Below are 19,504 nucleotides of genomic sequence, written 5' to 3'. Positions count from 1 at the left end.
TTACTATATAATTTCTTAGCTATCTCTTCCCTGTTTAGTATCTCTAGAGTTGAGCTCTTTGGCTCCTTGCTTTTTTGTTTCTTCATGATCTAAAAAGATGGCCCTTTCTCTTTACAGATATTGCTGGTGGGATATGTGATAACCTATTGAAATGTATATAATAAGAGCGTGGGACTTGCATGATGAACATGGAATCAGTCATCAAGAAGAAACTGGCCTGTACAGACTACTGACTAGTAAGACTGTTCTGGGAGCCGCAGGCTCATTCAACAATGTGATGGAACGAGTTGAGTTTTACTTAGCTATTGATTGCTCTGTTTTTTTCTAGTCATAGGTCAATCATCCCATATGATAGATGTATCTTTTTCTTGAATACACTAAGAACATGCAGATATTTTAATATATATTTATGAAAATCGAAGCAATGCAAGTTTTAAGTGGCACAAAGACTGGAGTAAAGATCGAAACACATGAGTTTTTCTTTTGATTTGCAGTAGGAGGATAGTAAAACAAGCAAATACATGAGTCCCCCAAAGGAACAGTTTTATTGAAGGGAACTGAATCACCACCAGAAGATAAGTTTTAGAATTTTGGGGGGTGAATTTTACTTCTTGTTGGCTATGAATAATCCCCATTTTTGTTCACCAGATGCAGTCCTCTCAAGCTTAGCTGTCCATCCTCCAACAATGTCATTGTAATCCTCCTATCATAAGATATTGTGATCAAGATATAGAACGCAACAAACAATGTGTTTTTCTCAATGGATTAGTTGTGAGAAATGTTTTTTACTTGTGAGAAGTCGCTGATGAATTCTTCCTTTTCTTTCTCCACTTTTTCTAATTCACGCCTGAGGACTTGTACAAACTGCGAAAATGGTTATGTTTAGAATCAGCATTTTGAGAAATGTATATACTAAAATGTATGTGGGAGTCACCTGATCAGTACGGTCCTCAGCTATCACATCCTCAAAGCCTGCTTCTTTCAGCATCTACAAGAAGAAAGATTTCATCAAGAAAGGTCCCTCAATTCTTTAAATGATTGCTTAACGGTTTTGTGAGAAAAAAAAAAAAAAACACAAACCTTTCCGTAAGCTTGAACATCATGGAGATCATACCCTCTTTGTTTTATGTACTCTGCGAATTCAGGAGACGGAGTTTCAGCACTTCTGCAATAGTCCGTGATGAGAACTTTACCGCCTGGTTTAAGCCACTTGAAGAATGTCCTGAATAGAGCTGGCTTGTCCTGAAAAGAGATAAATGATGCAGAGGGTGAGTAACCAAAAAGCATTTTCAAGAGTGAAAAAAAAGAAGAAGATGTTTTTGAATAGCTTTGCTAATACTTGGATGTGGAGAATAGTGTCACGGCTGTAAATGACATCGAAAGAATTATCAGGATATGTTTTTGTGGTGCAGTCAGCGACTTCAAACTCGACTGAGCATTTGAGTCCAATGGCACGCTCCAGCGCGAAAGAGATCATATTGACCGATAGATCGATTCCAACGACATGAACATCAAAGTTCTCAGCCATGTAGAAGTCACCTCCACCAATACCACAACCAACATCTAGAACTTTCTGTCCAGGTTTAAGGTCCATCTTCGCCACAAATTCTTTAGTTGTCTCTGTTAAGGAAACCAAGAACTTGATTAGAGGCGGGCAAACATTTACAAACGCATGTCTTTTATGAAGATAAGGGTTAAAGATGGATATACCAGCTCCACCAGTGCTCACATATCCTTCCCCAAAGACACGCTCATAGCGCAAGATCCCACTAGACTTGTATTGAACATTATCCAAGAAACGTTGGAAGTCCTTGTCATTCTCCAAGCTAACTTTTTGCCATGTCCAGCAAATCTGCCATTACAGGGATTTTAAAGTTAACCTCTTGTAGATCAGTGGGATCAAATGATAAGGAGAAACTAAACTATCTGAAAAAGAAAACTTTGTTACCTGATTCTGATTCTTCTTGTTCTTCACATAAGCCCCAATACATTTGCAGCCAACCATGGAGAGCTCATATGATTTGCCAGAAGCATCACGTGTCTGACATTCTTTGAATACCTGCATTACATTTTCACGAACACAGTTTAATATATTTGCGAGATTTTGAATTTGACCAACACATATCGAAGAGAATCAACTCGAGTCATCCCAACACATTATTAGCTTAGAGAGAGTGGAGCCAAGCGACTGCAAATATATGAACTAATGATATACACACTTTTAAAGCCTTATCAAACTTATATATAACATCTAGAAGAACACTACTCCATGTACCTAGTCTCACACTCGTGTATACATGATAAACATTTAGATCTCAGTCACATAAAAAGTGATATATAAAGACTGTAACCTTAGTATAGAATCTCGGTTCACGGTAGTGGGTGGGGTTTGATTTACGCTTGCTGTCCCCAGACTGATGGAAGCAAGATTCTCTGAAGAAAATGTAGCCCCCTGGCTTTACCCATCCAAGCATTCTCTCTGCCATTAGTTCCACCTGCAATCACCATCACCAAATCATCCAAAAGATTAGTTTTTCTTCTCTAGAAAGTCAAAAAGAGTAAAAGAATCAGACTTTACCTCTTTATCAGAGAGATACATGAGCAACCAGTTTGAGAAAATCAAGTCGATAGATCCAACTGCGATTTTCAAGTCTGGAGATGTTACATCAGCACACATAAACTTAACGTTCTTGTAATGCCCATTAACACTTTCATTCTGCCAAAGAACAAAACATCACCAAATACACATACATCAGAAGCCTCCATGGTAAAATAGAAAACTTTTTTTAACATAGCAACAGCTAGCAAAGTAGTAAAAAACCTTCTGAATGGCGCTTTCGATAAAGTCAAGGGCTATAACTTCACCAGCCTTCTGAGCCAACTCACCAGTGAAACGACCAATACCAGCTCCAAGTTCCAGCACAGATTTGCCTTCATATGGTGGGATTAAAGAGAGTACCTGAACCAAATGAACACATCAGCCAAGTTCATTTTATCACCATTTTTTGAAAGGTGAGTATGTGACACGTTCATAAACTCGATTCATTAGGAAACGTAGACAACAGTAAGTCAGTAACCTCAGGACGCTCTTCTTTGTCGAGATCAGAAGCTTTGGAGTCAAGCATCATAGCTTCAACAGTCAAATCACTTGAATGCTCCATCCAATAGCTTTTTTGGATATGTCTCTCTTCCTCTGTTCCAAAATTTTTATTATATAACCAAAACAAAAAAAAAGTGAGACACCACTCTCCAACTTCGAAACCATGAAGAGACACCTACTTTTTTTGAATATTCGATTTTTCTTTTTAAAAAATGAATTCACAAAACGTGATTTCTCTTTTAAAAGCACTCAAATAATTTGATGAAGGAGGGGCCAATAATGATGATGATCCGATTTTATCAAGACAAAACAAGAAAAGGCAAAAAAAAGATTCGTTTTTTGTGAGATTCAGACAAAACAAGGAAGTATAGAGTATTACTGTGAGGTGTTGTCGCCATTATTACTAAGGAAGGAAGAAGGAAGGAAGACGATATAGAGAAAGAGAAATGTGATTGTTTTTAATGGCCTTCAACGGCGAGTCTGGATCTAGAGAAGCTTCTTGACCTACGGTTGTTGTATTTTCCTCTTTGATGCATCGAGCCGAGATCATTTGAACTCCTCAGACTCAGATTCCCTCAGATTTCTCCACGAAGCTTTCGTTTTGTGGCTCACCGCAGACCGTTGAGCGCTTTTAGAGAATGTGTGTGAGAGAAAGAGAGATGGTGGGCTTGGACCTTAAGGTATTGGGCCTTTAGGCCTTGTTATGTTAACATTGATGTAAATTTTGCACTTATCCTAGAAATTACAATGCACCTAATGTATCATCATATTGACAACTTTTTTTTATTTATTTTTGGAAAACAGCAGCACCTAATAAATTTGAAAGTTATCATTTATCAACTTATCATGCAAAACAAAAAATAAGAAATTCGAAATTAACTTCTTAAAAGTTATTATTTTGTACTAGTGTTAAGTTAATAAGGAACACAAACACAAACCAAACAATAAGGAAACAAAAACAAAAAAAAAAAAAAAAAAAAACTCAACAAGAAGAATCCGGAAAAAGACTGATTTCGAACTGCGAAGCTCAGAAATTTGCGAGGTTTCCTCAGCTCCAAAGACTTGAAAGTTAATTTGTGGGTGTGAATTGTGAGCATACCTTATATATTCTCTTCTTTTCTCTTTTATTCTCTAGTTGATTATTGTGTTAAAAGAATGGTTGTGGTAAGTTAATAACCTATTGTTGTTCTCTTTAAATTTGCTGCAAGCATGGTCTCTCTCTCTCTCTCTATATCCTCTCTTTTGTGGTTGTAATGGTGTTCTTAGTCTCATGTACGTAATTCTTTTGTACTTTCTACTACATTAAATCAAAAAAATATTTTAACAAAAATCAAAAGAGAATACCTAATTGATAACTTTAAGGTCCCGGATACGTATAGAAGTTAAAAGGAAACTATAATAGGGTTTGTGTGATGGTCATGCATGTATAACTCGTAGCTGTGTCATACATTTACGTGCATCCACCTAATACTCCTTGGACATTTGAGTTTACCCGTAACTTCTTTCCCCAAAAACTAACTAAAATTTTGACGTATACACACACTAGTATTAGATGAAATTTGTGGCAGCTACTAAGGGATTGAAGTCGCTGATACTACATAATTCCGTTCCACGGTTTGAAAAATCACTTCATGGTTGAAATGTGTAGTTTCAATTCAAACGAATTAAAGAAATGGGACTAAAACACCAATAAGGGCTTGATTTTGACCTCCACAAATTGAAAAAAAAAAAAAAAAAAAAATCTAATAACATCACAACATTCTTCAATTTTATGCTTACCGCAATGATTTTTGAAAACTATCATCTACTAACCAAATAATAAGATATACAAAGACAACTCCTATATACTATCACATTTTTTTATGTGTTTTTTGTTTTCTAGTTCTTTAGTTAATTTACATTAATTTGGGGTTTTCAGATTCAGGTTTAAAGTCCCCTAAATCATAGACCCTTAGAGCCAGGAAGATCAATCCATTGAAGCTGAGCCTCAATCTCACCGCACTCGACATGTCTTAGTCTAAGGACCAAATCTTGAATGAGCTTACCGTCAGACCATATAACCCGAGACTCCTCGGCAAGGCAATTGTCTCGGCTCGGCTGGACCGTGGTCACAATGGTCCCAGATGGGAGATCATGTAATTGCATCTTCACTGCATTAACGAACGGCTTAATCATGAATTCTGCATCTCCCATCTTGTCGTCTTTGGTGAACGTGTCGTGATCATACACCGTCTAGATAAAGAAAAACAAATACGACGATGATGCTTGTGTATACGAACATTTTATAACATTATGGAAATAATAAACAAAATGAAATATAAATATGATCGTAGCTTGTACTTAAATTATTTTACCAAGAGGACAGTAAGATTGGGGTCGGTAACTGAGAGAGTCAAATCTTCATTCCACTCAGGATTTACATTATGGTAAATAACTCGAGTCTTCAATTTCTGCCCATCAAATATTTCTCGTTCGTTTCAATATTGATTCTTGAATCATAAAATGAGAATTTGTAATTGTGTATATTGACTAATTTGTAATCATAAAATATCAATCGAGTAATACTAAAAGGATAATACTAGTCTAGATTCGAAAGTCTTAAAACACTCGATAACAACCAAAATAAATAGGAGCCCAAATTCTTAACTACTAAAACTACTATTTCATTTCCCTAAAATATTCTAATTACCCTAAATTATCTAAAGTGCAAATTGTAACTAAACCAAACAAATTCTTTCGGAAAACTGACCGAATCAACCTAGGCACCTAGCTATATGTATCTAACGTCAAAAAAGTCTCTTTGATATTGAGAAGATCAAAACATTGAGTCAGGTTTCCAAACTTTGGTTTATTTGTCAGATTTTTGGATACCGGATAGATGCCAACTCAGAGTCCTACGGGCATATAGTATGGTTAAGATTCAAGAATGGTTACCTGTTTTCCCATTTTGACGACGACGTAAGGATCACTACTGTGGAGATCACGGACTGCGAGGTTGACACCGCGTTTGATGCGAATACGGAGGAGACCTAGTAGATTATTCATTAGAGAAGGTTTAATCCTCAAATCTTTATGCTTCTCCCCTGATTCAAGATTGATTAATGTTCTCTATATATCTTACGATTTTCTCGAGAAAATCTAACACGTCTAGCAGAACAAAAAAGAAAAAAAAAAAAGAATAAGAGAGAATGAAATGTACTATATGCAAATAAAGGAAAAACTCAAAACAAAAAGTATAACTATATAATTCATCGTAGATCAAACTTACCATAGCAATTGTGTAGTCTATCATTTTACGTTTTATTTTGTCTTCGTCAATTTTTTGTTTGTTTGTTTGTTTACACTTCAATTCAAAAAAGAAAGAACAAATCTTATTTTTGTTTTACCGGAAAGCGAGGTGAGAATTTCTTAGGAGAAGGAAACAAACATTGTTTGAGGGTTTGGTGGGAGATGGCCGGATATGCCGGTATCTAAAGTGTTTTAGGATGAAAGTTTAGTTTTAAATTTCGGTATATAAAGTCTATTTTAGTGATTTATATGAAAAGCTAATTTTGTTCTGATTATTTTTCACCTTCAAAATTTTATTCCTTTTTAATTACTTACAAAATGTTTTCACTTAATTCACTACTTTGTCTATATTATATTAAGCAAATTTGTTTTGAGAAAAATACGAATAAAGTATAGATAGATTAAACACTTTTGAGAACTCTAATATTTGCAAAACTTACCATAGCATATATTCCTGACTTCCTGTGTGTATTCTTCATCAACCTTTTACGTTTTAATTTGTCTTCGTCAATTTTTTGTTTTTGGTTTGTTTACATTTTCATTCCAAAATGAAGCAAACAGATCGTATTTTTGTTTTACGTACCGAAAGAGAGGTGAGAGTGTGTTAGGTTAGGAGAAACGAAATCAAATAAGCCATGCAGGGAAGGAAACAATATAATTACGTATTTACATTGTTTGAGGTTTTGGTGGGAGATACAATTTATTTGAAGTGTGTAAATCACGTAATGCATTAGCATGACTACAACATCTAAAATGGTTTTAGACCTTTTTGGTCACTATAACAACATTTGGTATTGATCGAGGTAGTAATCAATCATTCCTTTTGATCATAAGTAGAGAACCAATCCAAACATATCTTAGTTAATGTGCAATCCATAAATTAAATGTTTTTTGATAACTGATCGGTTTAACTTCGATATACAAACATATTATAATTTTTTATATATATATAGGAATGTTCAGATCTTCAATCATAATGATCTTTTAGACGGATGACCTATTTGTAAACTCAATAAAGATCATACAGAATTTTCGAAATTTGTTTAGCTCTATTCTACTTTTAAATCTTTTATGAGTTTTTACTACTAAAAGAGTATAAGATAAGGTGTGAGTAGCAAAGAGAAATAAATTAGTGACTGACTGACTAGTAAAAGTATAAGATAGAGAGCCGGCCCATTTATTATCATAAAAGGCCCAATAACTAATGACACAAATACCCTTCCGACAACACACCAAGAATCATCAAACCCGTTTTCACGTACTTGTCACAGAGGCCCCTCTCTCTCATCGTCCTCGCTTTGCCGCCGTCGTCCGTCGTCGTCGTCGTCCCTATTTGCCTTAACCGCCGGTGAGTTCGCAATCTTGATAATTTAGTGCCTTCATGGAAAAGGCATTCTATGGTCTATCGTTAATTGAATTTGAATTTCAGTCTCGAAATTGAATTTCACTTATTAGTCTATGGTCTATCGTTCATGCAATCGCGATCGTAATCTGGGTTTGTTTCTTGCTATGTTCGATCAGCTCATAAGATTTAATCGAAGAAGATGTACAAACGTTAGTTTTGTTGAGTGAGAGTCCTAGGCCTTTTCAAGTGTTCTGTCGACTTTTTTTGTAGCGCGATTGATCAATTGAATCTGAAGCTTCTATAGAGAAATGAGTGATTTATGATATGATTCTTTTCACAAAAACTGCAGTTGATCATGTATTTGTGGGTATACAAAGAACAACGAGATCTTGTTTTTGCTCTCTCTCTCTCATGTTTCTATTACTGATAAAATCACAGGAAAATTTGTTGGAGTTTTTGGTGTAAATTTGGTTGAAAAGAGGGTATGTGCGGATGAATCTTCTTCCTACATATTCGTGTGACGAGAGATATGAATTCCCAAGCAGAAGAAGTAGAGCAATGGGAAGCTCTTGACCTTGGTGATTCTGAGCTCCCCTCTTTTCTCCGCCCTTGCAAACACAAATCTCCATCTAGGTCTCTGCAACCGCCTGTGCAGCAGCAGAATCCAAAAGCTGGTTTTAATAGTAACACAAATCATCATCAGACTCTTCGACGCTGCTCGTCGTCAGATCAGTTTCTTGAGGACAGTTATTCCCGCCCCTTAATTCCAGGACCTGCTGGAGTTGTTCAAGTTGCAATCCGCAGAAAGATGAATAAGGATCCAAAATCGTTCAATGAGCATGGAGAACCAATTCCAACTCAAGAGTTCCTACGTAAGGCTGCAGAAGAGCCTGATTGGGAAGACAAGGATTTCTCTGAGGACCCGTGGGTCTCTGCTGTTGATTACATCAGAAGTGAAGGTCTAGAGGCTTTCTCTATAATTTGACACTTGTAGCTTTTGATACAAACATTGTCAAATCCCTAAGGACTCTTGAGTTACCATTTTCAGAAAATGTTGACAGGTTTGTTGAGCAATGGTGGAAATGCAATAGGGACACCAGTGAGCGAGATTAAGAGCAGATGTGACAGTTGGGGTAAAGTTGATCAGGTATGAACAATCTACTCAATTTAGCCTGTACCCTCTAGTCCATTCCCATTATATCAAGAGATGTAGTGATCATCTAGTTAGAGTTACTGGAAATATGCATCCTAAATTAGTCTGCTGGTCTGTGTTGGCTTTTGCTCTGTGTTGTGGAGAGATTCTGAAAAAAATGTTATTTGCATAGCTTGTAGAATAATTGAGGTAGTAGAAAGCCAAATGCTGTTGTTTATTTTTTGGTTAAGCCACGTGCTGATGCTATCTTCATAATGCTCAACATCTTGTCTTTGCAACTAATAAAGTGAAAAATGTAGTGATATATTTGAATTGTGGTTGGTTATTTGTAGGTTGTGGCGATTGTCAAAACTTGCTCTCCAAATGGTCTTGGCGATGTCATGGTGACTCTTAAGGTAGAAAAAATATACCAGAGACGCTTAACAATGTGAATGGTTTCCACCTTTGGTTTTTTTCAAGCACCATAAAACATGTGTTTCAAATCAATGTGTATTTCTGGTAGGATCCCACTGGAACAGTTGATGCCAGCGTGCATAGAAAAGTTATCTCCGAGAGTGAGTTTGGAAGAGATATACGAGTTGGTGCAGTGGTGATACTTAAGCAGGTTTGTTGTTTTTATTAACGAGATAAAACAAATCTCATGGTTTTGATATTACTACTTCGTTCTCAGTCGCTTTTGGTAATTCAATGGAGATGAAATAATATAGATAGTGTTTTTCTTTTTCAGGTTGCAGTCTGCGCACCTTCACGGTCATCAACCTATCTTAACATAACACTGAAGAACATCTCCAAGGTAGTATTTCTCTGCTTTATTTTGATATCAAGCTTCACCTTTTTATATTCATTGTAATATATGAAGTTTCTGAAGGCTGTGGAGTTTCCATTCACAGGTTATCACAAAGGATACTTTATCGAAGCAGAATGATTCTGAAATGGGTGCCAAAAATCCTGTTCCTGTGGATGGTAACTGATTAAAATTTCTTTCGAGTTTCTTTCACAGTTTTTGATCAAGAAACTCATACCTCTAACTTGGTCTAACAGAAAACGAGGAAGAATTGCGACGGCCTAAACCCAAAGTGTTTAGCGTGGAGCAAGGAACTACCCAAGAAAAAATGAACAATCTTAGACAAAATGCTAAAAAAAGCAGTGAAGCACTCAATGATGTAGAAATGGTAGAAATTAATCCAGCAGAGAGAAGCAACTTATGTCCAAGAACGGGTGTGACCAAGAATCATTGTGAAGTTAGAATGGAGCAGACCCATTTGGGAAAACATGATTCAATCAGCCAAACAGAGCAGCAACTGTATGAAGATGTAGCTACTGATACTGATACAGCTGACGGCATCAGGCCCGCAAAACAGATCAGAAGAAGCCCTGATGAGCAAGAGAGTGTAATGGGGAACTCTGATGAAGTTACAACTCAAACTATGGTCCACAAAACTCAACCGATGGCATCAACAAGCTCGCTGCCACAGTGGACGGACGAACAACTTGAAGAACTCTTTGCTTTTGACTAAAATGGACAGTTTGGATTTCTTTTGACGTAGGAACAATTCCACTTTTTCAGATAGAGAGCAGGGAAATAGAATGTAAAGCAGTTACCGAACTTTTACAAAGCCTTAGTGTAAACTTTTACTTTTGGACTTACCAAATTCATAGCATAGCATCCATGGTACTTCTATTCAACTTGTTCTTTCTTTGTCTTCGTTGAGTTCCCAAACAAACAAACAAAAAAAGTGGAAACCAAGTCTATAGGCACATTCTTCGTCAAAACCATTTTCTATATTCATGTGCAAAACTATGTCATCTCTGACACGAAACAATCCAAGATTATACAAACCTTGACTTGAGGGGAAAATAAAAACACAAGTTTCTTTGTTAGGTAGAAGACCTTAGCTACTTTACGAGGGGAGAGTAATAGATAACTTTTTTATATTTAAATAATGGGAAAAAGGCTAGATTAACCCAAATTATGGGTTTTATTGCATAAATAACTCATAAAATATTTGGGTTATTTTAGTTTTTTTGTTTCTAAAATACCCTTTTTCCTTTCGACGAGAATTTTTTTTTACCAAAATTTCCCTCCTAATTTTTTCTGTAGGTCACGAAAATTTCATTTTTTTTTTTATAAAGTCTGCCATTCAGTTGTCACAGATTTTATATGTGTGGCAGATTTTATTATTTACGACAGATTTTCCACGGCAGAATTTTTATTTTTGACAGATATTTTGTAGTTTGTTATGACAGACTTAATTTTAGTGACAGTTTTCGTTCTACGACAGACTTATTGTTGTTGTTACCACATACTTTCATAATATACGACAGATTTTTTTTGATTAGTCGCTACAGTTTTGTTTTTGAGACTATTAGTCTGTGGTCACATGGCAGATTTGTTGACGAGATAATAATTACTAGATTGACATTAAGTGATAACAGATTTATTTTTTACAATGACAGATTTTTTTATTTTACCAAAAAACTACAGTTTGGTGGCAGATTTTTAATTTTAAAAAGAAATCCTTGATTAACCCATACTCGAATTATTGTTGTTTCATGTTATGGCAGATTTTTATTTATGTTATGACAGTTTTAAAAAAAAAATATATGCGGTTTAGTAACAGATTTTTAAAGAAAATAATAATTGCTAGAATGACTTTAAGAATGTTTACAGATTTATTTACGTTACTACAGATTTTTTTAAGTTATGACAGATTTGTTTGAAATTCATATGATGACAGATTTGATTTTAAAATCATATAGTGACAGTTTTATTGTTTTTTTTAAGTTATGACAGATTTGTTTTAAAATTCATATGCTGACAGATTTTATAAATGTCATAACAGGTATGTTTTTAAATCCGTATAATGACAGATTTATTGTTTTGCTTTGGTGATCAATATTTATTGAATAAACTAATTTATTTTGTTACTAAACGACAGACTTAATATATGTATGACAGATTTTTATGATACTTGCCATATTTGTCATCGAAACCATATAATTATTAGGGTTATAGATTAGGCAACAGTTTCCTTAACATTCACCATCTCCATCGTCGCCTCTGTTTTTTTTTCCTTTTGTGTTCTTTATCCAATCAATTCCGATGGTTTTTTTTCCTTTTGGGATCATCTAAGATTCGGTTATGGGTTCCAAATCTTAATTATTGGTTATTCTCTTCACTTTTCTGTTTTGGGTTCGTGATCGTAATTTGTCATGTATCAAAGAACTGGATTACACATGGATCAAGTGATTCTCGTATGTGGTAAGTGGATCTTTGAGGAAACGAAATGGTTATTTGCTGTGGATAATAAGAGAGGTTGTCGAATTCTAGAGTGTAACAACAAAACGAGTTATGATGATTGTATTCAAATGGTGTATGAGGATTTCTGTTTGGATGACAAAGTATACGATGTTGGGTTGAGTTACAAGATTTCGAAGATGCTTTTACAGAAGTTACCGAGTGATACACCTCCAGTATTTATTGGTAATACTCGACAATTTCACACGTTTTTGGGGCAACTGAAGAGGGATACTTTACGACTTTGTGTTGAAGTGAAGGAAAAAGTTGTGTGTGAATTGAATCAAAAGTGCTCTTTAGTTGATCCCACGTTACACAGGAAACGAGGACAATTTAGTGGAAGATATTTATATTAAAGATGTTGTCGCTAAGGAAGATGATGATGCTGACGACGATGAAACTAGATTTGATTATTGTGACGATTCTGATGGAACAGATTCTGAGGATGAGAACTTTGCCAACTATGGGATTCCACCAGAAGAAGAAGAAAAAACTAAACTACCATTGAAGAAGAGGAGAACTGGTATTTATATTGAAGAACAAAAGAAAGATGAACAGTTTGCAAAGTTGGAATTGTTGTCTCTTGATTTGGTTGTTGGACAGTGTTATGAAACAAAAGAGCACTTGGAAACAAGGTTAAAGATACTAACCTTGGTTCAGAAGTTTGATTATTTTGTTTTTTTTTTATCAAGTTTGGGAATAACAACCTTTTGTGGATTGACAACAAGCTTCTTCTGCTTCTCTTCCTTGTTACCATCAAAAACATCCACACTCTTCTTCTTTTCAACCTTGATTGCAGCTTTCACTTCTACCTTAGCCAAACTCATCTTCTCTTCAACCTTACTTGCATCATTCTTCTCACACAAAGAAAGATCCTCGGATTTCTCGTCTTCTCTCCTTTTCTTCTTGTTTTTCACTGTGTAAACTTTTTTGACAACTCGTGGGACGGGAAATTCTTCCTTTGAATTTTCCTTCATCTCTACAATCCAAGACTGCGAGAGAAAAAAATATATATCAGAATGCAAAGGTTAAAATACACTCACGAAACAAAATAAATAAAACAAATTCTTAGTAGACAATGAAATAATAACTTACAGGTGCTTCACTATGCACCTCATCATCTTCATTATTGTCAGAAGTGGCCTCTTTTGGTTGAGCACAAGCTTTTGCCTCTTTACTTTCTTTCACAAAGGATTCGAATTTAGTCTCCAAACATGTCATCCTACTGCTCAGATTCTTGTCCAAGTCTGAAATATTCTCATTCAGTTTTTCCAACAGCTTCCAAATATCCAACAAGGTTTTCTGATCATCCACAACATCCTGCAAACGTTTATATACAAGTAAATCATACTAACTTACTACCAACGACAATGACATTTTTTTCCCACAAATCAGATAATTAAACAAAATCTAACCTGGATATGTTCTTCGCATAACTTCTCCTTCATGTCTGGAACTTCTGCTCCTTCATCATCATAAGAGTGATCCTCTTTCAACTTCTTCTCCTTTTGACTACTTCTGATCTCACCATCTTTACCATCTTCTACTTTTCGTTTCTTCTTCCTCACATTGACTGTTTTCAATCCTTCCCAAGCATTGCCTCTTAAACGATCATGGAAAATATCTTCAATCAAGTTTTCAAGGTCTGGATCCTTGTTTTCATCCGCATCGCACCATGTAGGATACAAATTATCCTCTGAAACTGGAAGCATATGCCTCACACGGACCTACAAGAAAAAAGCAATAAGTATTTGCACTTTAAATGGGATTAAAAAATCAGATGCAACATTGAATCATGTAAACATGGTACAACAAAATATAAAACTGTTACAATAACAAAATATTTTAAACTAACCTGTCCATGCTCTTTCTTCTCCTTTTCAATGAATTCTTTAAAGTTGATACGTTTCCGAGAAGATTGCCAGTTAAGTAGTTGAACACCAGCCGTTTCTAACCTTCTCAAACCACAAGCTTCACGAACGCCTGGAACACTCTCGTACAACCAGATCAACAAAGCATGAACACATCCTTGTATCGTGTATGATGATTTGGCAAAGTCAACAGTCTTGAGAGAATTTACTAAACTAGTAAACGCCACTCGACCCCATGGATATTTCTCAAAACCCTCAGGATCCAACACTCTTTTAGCGGATTCCAAGGGGATGCTAGATCCACTATGAAGACCATGTACACAAACAGATAGTAAACATAACCTACCAACCATGGTTCTCTCCTCAGCAGACCATGTCTTGCAAAAATCAACCACCTTTAGCAACTCATTAAACTTTGGACCTTCTGTGTTTTTTTCTAATTTCATTTTTGCCCAGAACTCATGATGATCAGCTTCGAAGTGGGCTGACACGTCAAATGGATCACAATTCAAGCCTGTTATATGCGCAAATTCATTCAAAGAAAATCGGATGGGCCTATCATCAATCAACGACCAAACCTCATGGAATTTGTTGACTCTCAGCTAATGCGTAAGCAAGTAATGAACATTCTTTGCGCACCATGTGTATTCCAATTCAGTAAGCTTTAAAAACACTCCAAGGGATGATTTCTCCAAAGAATCCCACACATCCGACCCTAATCCTTCTTTCAAGGGTCCTATTTTTGATAAAAAACAATTGTGGTTCATGCTCCTACTCTGGAAAGGCGATTTCCCATCTACATATAGTGGAGGAGGATATTTGGGGATTTCAGTGGATGATGCCATTCCTTAAAAAAAAAACAATACGATCGTAAATAATATAACATGGAAACACATCAAACTTATATGCAAACAATTTTTATGAACATACAAAGTACTAGCTAGATGTTGAATCTCATGTTAGGATCACAATTTCTCATGCTAGTACTTTGTATGTTCTATTTTTTTCTAACAAAACATTATCGCTATCAAGCCTACCAAATTGTCGAAGGGATAAAAAAAATTTAAATATTGTCGAAGGGAGAAGAAAATTCGATCAAAATCACCTTTTATCACATTTTTAACAACTAATTCCAAAGAAAATTAATCAATCCAATGTGCTTACAAGATTTAAAATTGAAAATCCTATGAAATTGACAAAAATTGAAAATCAGAATTTTACAATCGGCATGCGAATTTTAATCAGAGGAATTAAGAATAAACTTACCAATTGTCTAAATTGACAGTAATGGAAGACAGAAGTTGCGGCTGGAAGAAGAACAGTAGTGGCCGGCGATGATGCTGTCGGAGAAGACAAAGATACTCGAACCAGAACTACTTGAATCGCAAACCCAGAACCACTTGAATCGCAAAACCAGAACCACTTGAATCGCAAACCCAGACCCACGGCGAAGAAAACAATGTCGAAGGGAGGAGAAATATCCCGACGGCGAAGAAAACAATGTCGAAGGGAGGAGAAAAAAAATTAAAGGTTCTAAAAACCCTTAGCTACCAAAAAATTATGTTTTTAAAAAATAGATTAGGATATAATTTTTGTTTTATTTCAAATTAGAATTAAGAAAACTTCCCAAATTAAAAAGGTTAAGGTTTTTTGGACTTTTAACATAATATTTGTGTCAATCTAGTTCTGTCGCTCATTTGGGGTTTAAATCAGTTATTTTTGGGCAAATTTGTGTCAAACTGAGTAATTTTCAGTTAAATAATTGATATATTTTAAAATTAGTTAATTTAGCTTTTAAATATTGAATTCTTATATATTTGTTCATATAAAAAAAATTCTTACATACATGCTACAAAAACATTTGATGTTGTATTTAAGATTGTAATTTTGAAAGTATGTATGTTTTTTTAAAATGTTGAATGTTTAATCTCTGATGATGATACAAATGAGAAGGTAATGTTCGTGGTGAAGGTGTATGTCCGTTTAACATATATATATGAATATGATCATGGTAAGTAACTATAGTTTAAGATTTAAAAAGTTAACTTCAATTTGTTAAGTATTGTTTACATGATGGTTCAACGTGAATATATTTTCGTTGTCCCTCTGCCTTCTCATGTCAACGTTTTCCGTCTTCTTTGCTACCGCCCTTAACTCTTTGTCAGCCCTCACCACTGAAACAAAATTCATATACATGCATGTGTTCTTTGATTATTTACATTGACTTGGACATCTTTAAATTTTGTTTCTTGCTTTTTCAGTGCGTGAACTCTATTTCTGCTCAATGCTAAAAAAAAAAAAAGTTGAAGGGTTCTAATCTAGTTTAATACATGGTTTTTTCTATCATGGAAAGATTCAATAATACGAAATAAGACCTTTGATGAATCTAAATTATGTTATATTCAAATTGCGATTTTGTACATATACGATTCTTGGTTGAAGTTTAGGGTTTGGTAGATTTTTCGTTTCTATATCTTTGATATATGCAACTGATCAACTAAATACTGATTCTAGAATTAGGTTTACGGTTTTGAAAGGTCGTCAGTTTATGTTTCTTTGATATATATATATATATACGGTTTCGTTTTTGGTTCTGATCATGTTCCAGTTTAGGGTTTGGTGGATTTGTCCTTTCTTTTTCTTACTTTCTTTGATATATGCAGTTTGTATTTTCATTCTGATAAACTAAATCCTGATTCTAGAATTAGGGTTAGGGTTTTGTGGATTCGTCCGTTTCTGTTACTTTGATATTTACGGTTTGGTTTTTTTGATTCCGATTGATATATGTATATAGAATAGCCTTGCCTTTGGCTTTGTCCCGATATGATGCAGACACAGCGTCCTCTTCTGTTCCAATGGGTTTGTCTTGAAGTGGAGCTGGTATTTTGTCCTGGTGTGACACAGACTGCTTTATGCTTGTTGTAGGTGATGACGTTGCCGTTGCCGTTGCAGTCGACCGTTGGATCTCAGTGGGCTTCTTCTCTTCTTTCTGCACTCGGCCCAATTGATGATTTTGCAAAACTGCACCGTTTCGTGTTGTTGCAGACGAGGAACCAAGCAAATACTCTGCTTCTTGTAGTGGCTTTAATCTTGTGTTGCTATCAGCCCCCCTCAAACTTGGTGTGGGAGGAAGTCCTACACCGAGTTTGCTTCGCAGGAAAGCAAAGGTAGTAAGAGGGAGAGACTTCGTGAATATATCAGCGATCTGCTGTTCCCCGGGAATGTGAGTAACAACCAAGGTCTTCAAAGCGACACGTTCCCGAACATAGTGAAAGTCAACATCAAAGTGCTTTGTGCGCGCATGATAAGTCGGATTTGCAGTCAAGTAAACCGCAGATAGGTTGTCGCAATAGAGTTCAGGAGTATATGGGAGAGGAATGTTAAGCTCTCGGAGCACTGAGCTGATCCACTTGAGCTCCGAAGTCGTTTCAGACAGTGACCGATACTCTTGCCTCTGTTGAACTTTTGGAGACAGTTGGTTGTTTCTTAGAGGAACAGGATATGAGGTTGTGTCCCAAGTAGGTGCAATAGCCTCCGACTGAGCGCCTGCCTTCTTTACAATTGACATAATTGCTGTCGCTGTAAGCCTTGAGATCAAAGGTAGAGTTCCTGCTGAAGGTAATCCCCATTGTAATAGTTCCTTTGACATACCTTAATATCCGCTTGAGGAGTTGGAAGTCAAAGACTGAGGGTTTGTGCAATTTTTGGCACACATAATTTACTGAGAATTGAATATCTGGTCTTGTGAGAGTCAAATACTGAAGTTTACCCGCCAAGCTCCTAAAGTAAGTTGGATCAGAGAATTCTTGTTGTTGATTTTGGACTCTGTCCAATTCTAACGGAAGAGGAGTTGGCATTAGAGAACAGTGTTCCATAGCAGCAGTGACAAGAAGGTCTTCAACATATTTCTGTTGTGACATAAACATACCGGTAGGAAGAGTTGAATCTGAATACCAAGGAAATAATGAGCCTGACCCAGATCCTTCATGCGAAACTGCTTGTTAAGTTCGTCCAGTAGGTAAGTGAGTGTCTTTGAGTTGTTGCCAGTAAGAACCATGTCGTCCACATATATAAGAAGCAGGATGTTGTTACCTCCATGATCATAAACAAAAAGCGAAGGATCAAGCTTGCTGCAAGTGAAACCAAACTCAAGGAGAAAGGTGCTAAATTTGTTGAACCAGGCTCGTGGAGACTGTTTCAAGCCATACAACGACTTATGTAGGTGACACACATGATCCGGTTTATCGGGATCAACAAAGCCCGCAAGTTGACGCATGTAAACGGCTTCTTGCAGATCACCATGCAAAAATGCGTTCTTGACATCCATATGCTTCAGTTCCCAATTGTTTACTGTGGCCGTATGAAGTACAAGACGCACAGTTGGAGTTCGGACAACATGGCTGTAAGTCTCCAAATAATCGATTCCTTCTTCTTGATCGAATCCCTTAGCTACAAGACGAGCTTTAAGCTTGTCCAAGGAACCATCTGCATTCAACTTTGTCCTGAAAACCCACTTACTTCCTAGAATATGCATATCTGGTGTAGGCTCTTTCAAGGACCAAGTGTTGGCTTCCTTGCAATTGCTCATTTCTTCAGACATTGCACCATTCCACCCTGGATCCTTGAGAGCAGCAGTAACAGTCTTGGGTTCAGGATACGAGACTTTGTGAGAGAGTAAAGCATACTTGGGGTTTGGTTTTCAGATCCCTTCTTTCCCCCTTGTGATCATGTGATGGTCATTTTGTATGTCTGTAATAGTAGTGGCAGGGTCATCATCATCAGACTGATCTTGTAATGTCAACGGACTGTCTTGAGGTTGGTAAGTGCTGTCGCCAATAGAAGCAGGATCGGAGCCCGTCGTACGCTCAGAACACTCACCAATCTCAAAAATAGTCGATGAAGTACTATGGTGATCAGTCAATGGAGAAGCTGGAGGTTGGACAGGAGGTACCAACTCAGAGACTTCGGCTGAGGGAGCTTCTTTTGCAGGCAATTCTGGTGACACACTGAGACCTTTATACCAGGCTGAGGTTAGAGTAGTACCAGATTGCGGAAGCAAATGACTATAGATTGTTGTAAATGGGAACACTGCCTCATCGAACACCACATGTCTACTGATGTAAACTCTTCCTGTCGGTGGATATAAGCACCGATAGCCTTTGTATTTGTCATTGTAGCCAAGAAAAACACACTGCAGAGACTTTGGATCAAGTTTGTTAGAAGCATAGTCTCGCAATGTGGGAAAACAGGCACAGCCAAAAACCCTTAGAGATGCATAGGTGGGAGCATATCCATGCATTTTCTGAAATGGCGACATAGCATCTTCGAGGTGTGTAGCAGGAAGGAGATTAATCAAAAAATTAGCAGTGAAGAACACTTCAACCCAGTATTTGGAGGGAACCTTACTTTGAAACAACATAGATAAGCCTAGTTCTATGATGTGTCTATG

The 19,504-nt window shown here is 36.3% G+C and overlaps 4 protein-coding genes across 5 annotated transcripts; 1 reads left to right on the top strand and 3 right to left on the bottom strand.

The window, feature by feature from the left end:
* Nucleotides 1-386: 386 nt before the first annotated feature.
* LOC104742436 (phosphoethanolamine N-methyltransferase 2) lies at nucleotides 387-4,378 on the bottom strand. Of its 2 annotated transcripts, none has more exons than XM_087485398.1 (12): nucleotides 4,200-4,378; nucleotides 3,078-3,193; nucleotides 2,822-2,959; nucleotides 2,579-2,716; nucleotides 2,352-2,495; nucleotides 1,949-2,059; nucleotides 1,711-1,852; nucleotides 1,340-1,620; nucleotides 1,081-1,242; nucleotides 935-988; nucleotides 790-864; nucleotides 387-703 (listed from the first exon to the last, which is right to left on the bottom strand). In XM_087485398.1, exons 2-12 carry the CDS (start codon nucleotides 3,159-3,161, stop codon nucleotides 605-607), a joined length of 1,428 nt encoding a protein of 475 aa, XP_087341524.1. In that variant the 5' UTR covers nucleotides 3,162-3,193; nucleotides 4,200-4,378; the 3' UTR covers nucleotides 387-604. The 2 variants fall into 2 exon arrangements, with proteins under 2 accessions (XP_087341524.1, XP_010461752.1); XM_010463450.3 differs by having other exon boundaries at nucleotides 3,480-4,358.
* A 354-nt stretch (nucleotides 4,379-4,732) lies between these two features.
* LOC104742433 (protein C2-DOMAIN ABA-RELATED 5) lies at nucleotides 4,733-6,587 on the bottom strand. Its single transcript, XM_019236409.2, has 4 exons — nucleotides 6,369-6,587; nucleotides 6,035-6,247; nucleotides 5,455-5,550; nucleotides 4,733-5,332 (listed from the first exon to the last, which is right to left on the bottom strand). Exons 2-4 carry the CDS (start codon nucleotides 6,143-6,145, stop codon nucleotides 5,042-5,044), a joined length of 498 nt encoding a protein of 165 aa, XP_019091954.1. The 5' UTR covers nucleotides 6,146-6,247; nucleotides 6,369-6,587; the 3' UTR covers nucleotides 4,733-5,041.
* Nucleotides 6,588-7,599: 1,012 nt separating this feature from the next.
* On the top strand, nucleotides 7,600-10,572 carry LOC104777775 (uncharacterized). The gene is made up of 8 exons (XM_010502090.3): nucleotides 7,600-7,736; nucleotides 8,172-8,692; nucleotides 8,795-8,880; nucleotides 9,219-9,281; nucleotides 9,389-9,490; nucleotides 9,614-9,679; nucleotides 9,777-9,849; nucleotides 9,928-10,572. Exons 2-8 carry the CDS (start codon nucleotides 8,263-8,265, stop codon nucleotides 10,401-10,403), a joined length of 1,296 nt encoding a protein of 431 aa, XP_010500392.2. The 5' UTR covers nucleotides 7,600-7,736; nucleotides 8,172-8,262; the 3' UTR covers nucleotides 10,404-10,572.
* Nucleotides 10,573-12,688: 2,116 nt separating this feature from the next.
* Nucleotides 12,689-15,732, bottom strand: LOC104742435 (uncharacterized). The gene is made up of 5 exons (XM_010463449.2): nucleotides 15,322-15,732; nucleotides 14,040-14,902; nucleotides 13,600-13,911; nucleotides 13,280-13,504; nucleotides 12,689-13,176 (listed from the first exon to the last, which is right to left on the bottom strand). The coding sequence occupies exons 2-5, from the start codon at nucleotides 14,499-14,501 to the stop codon at nucleotides 12,853-12,855; spliced, it is 1,323 nt and encodes a 440-aa protein (XP_010461751.1). The 5' UTR covers nucleotides 14,502-14,902; nucleotides 15,322-15,732; the 3' UTR covers nucleotides 12,689-12,852.
* Nucleotides 15,733-19,504: the final 3,772 nt, after the last annotated feature.

This window comes from Camelina sativa, chromosome 14, assembly GCF_030686135.1.
Source record: "Camelina sativa cultivar CO46 ecotype springtype chromosome 14, ASM3068613v1".
NCBI lineage: Eukaryota > Viridiplantae > Streptophyta > Magnoliopsida > Brassicales > Brassicaceae > Camelina > Camelina sativa.
This window is presented reverse-complemented; position numbering and strand designations above follow the sequence as displayed.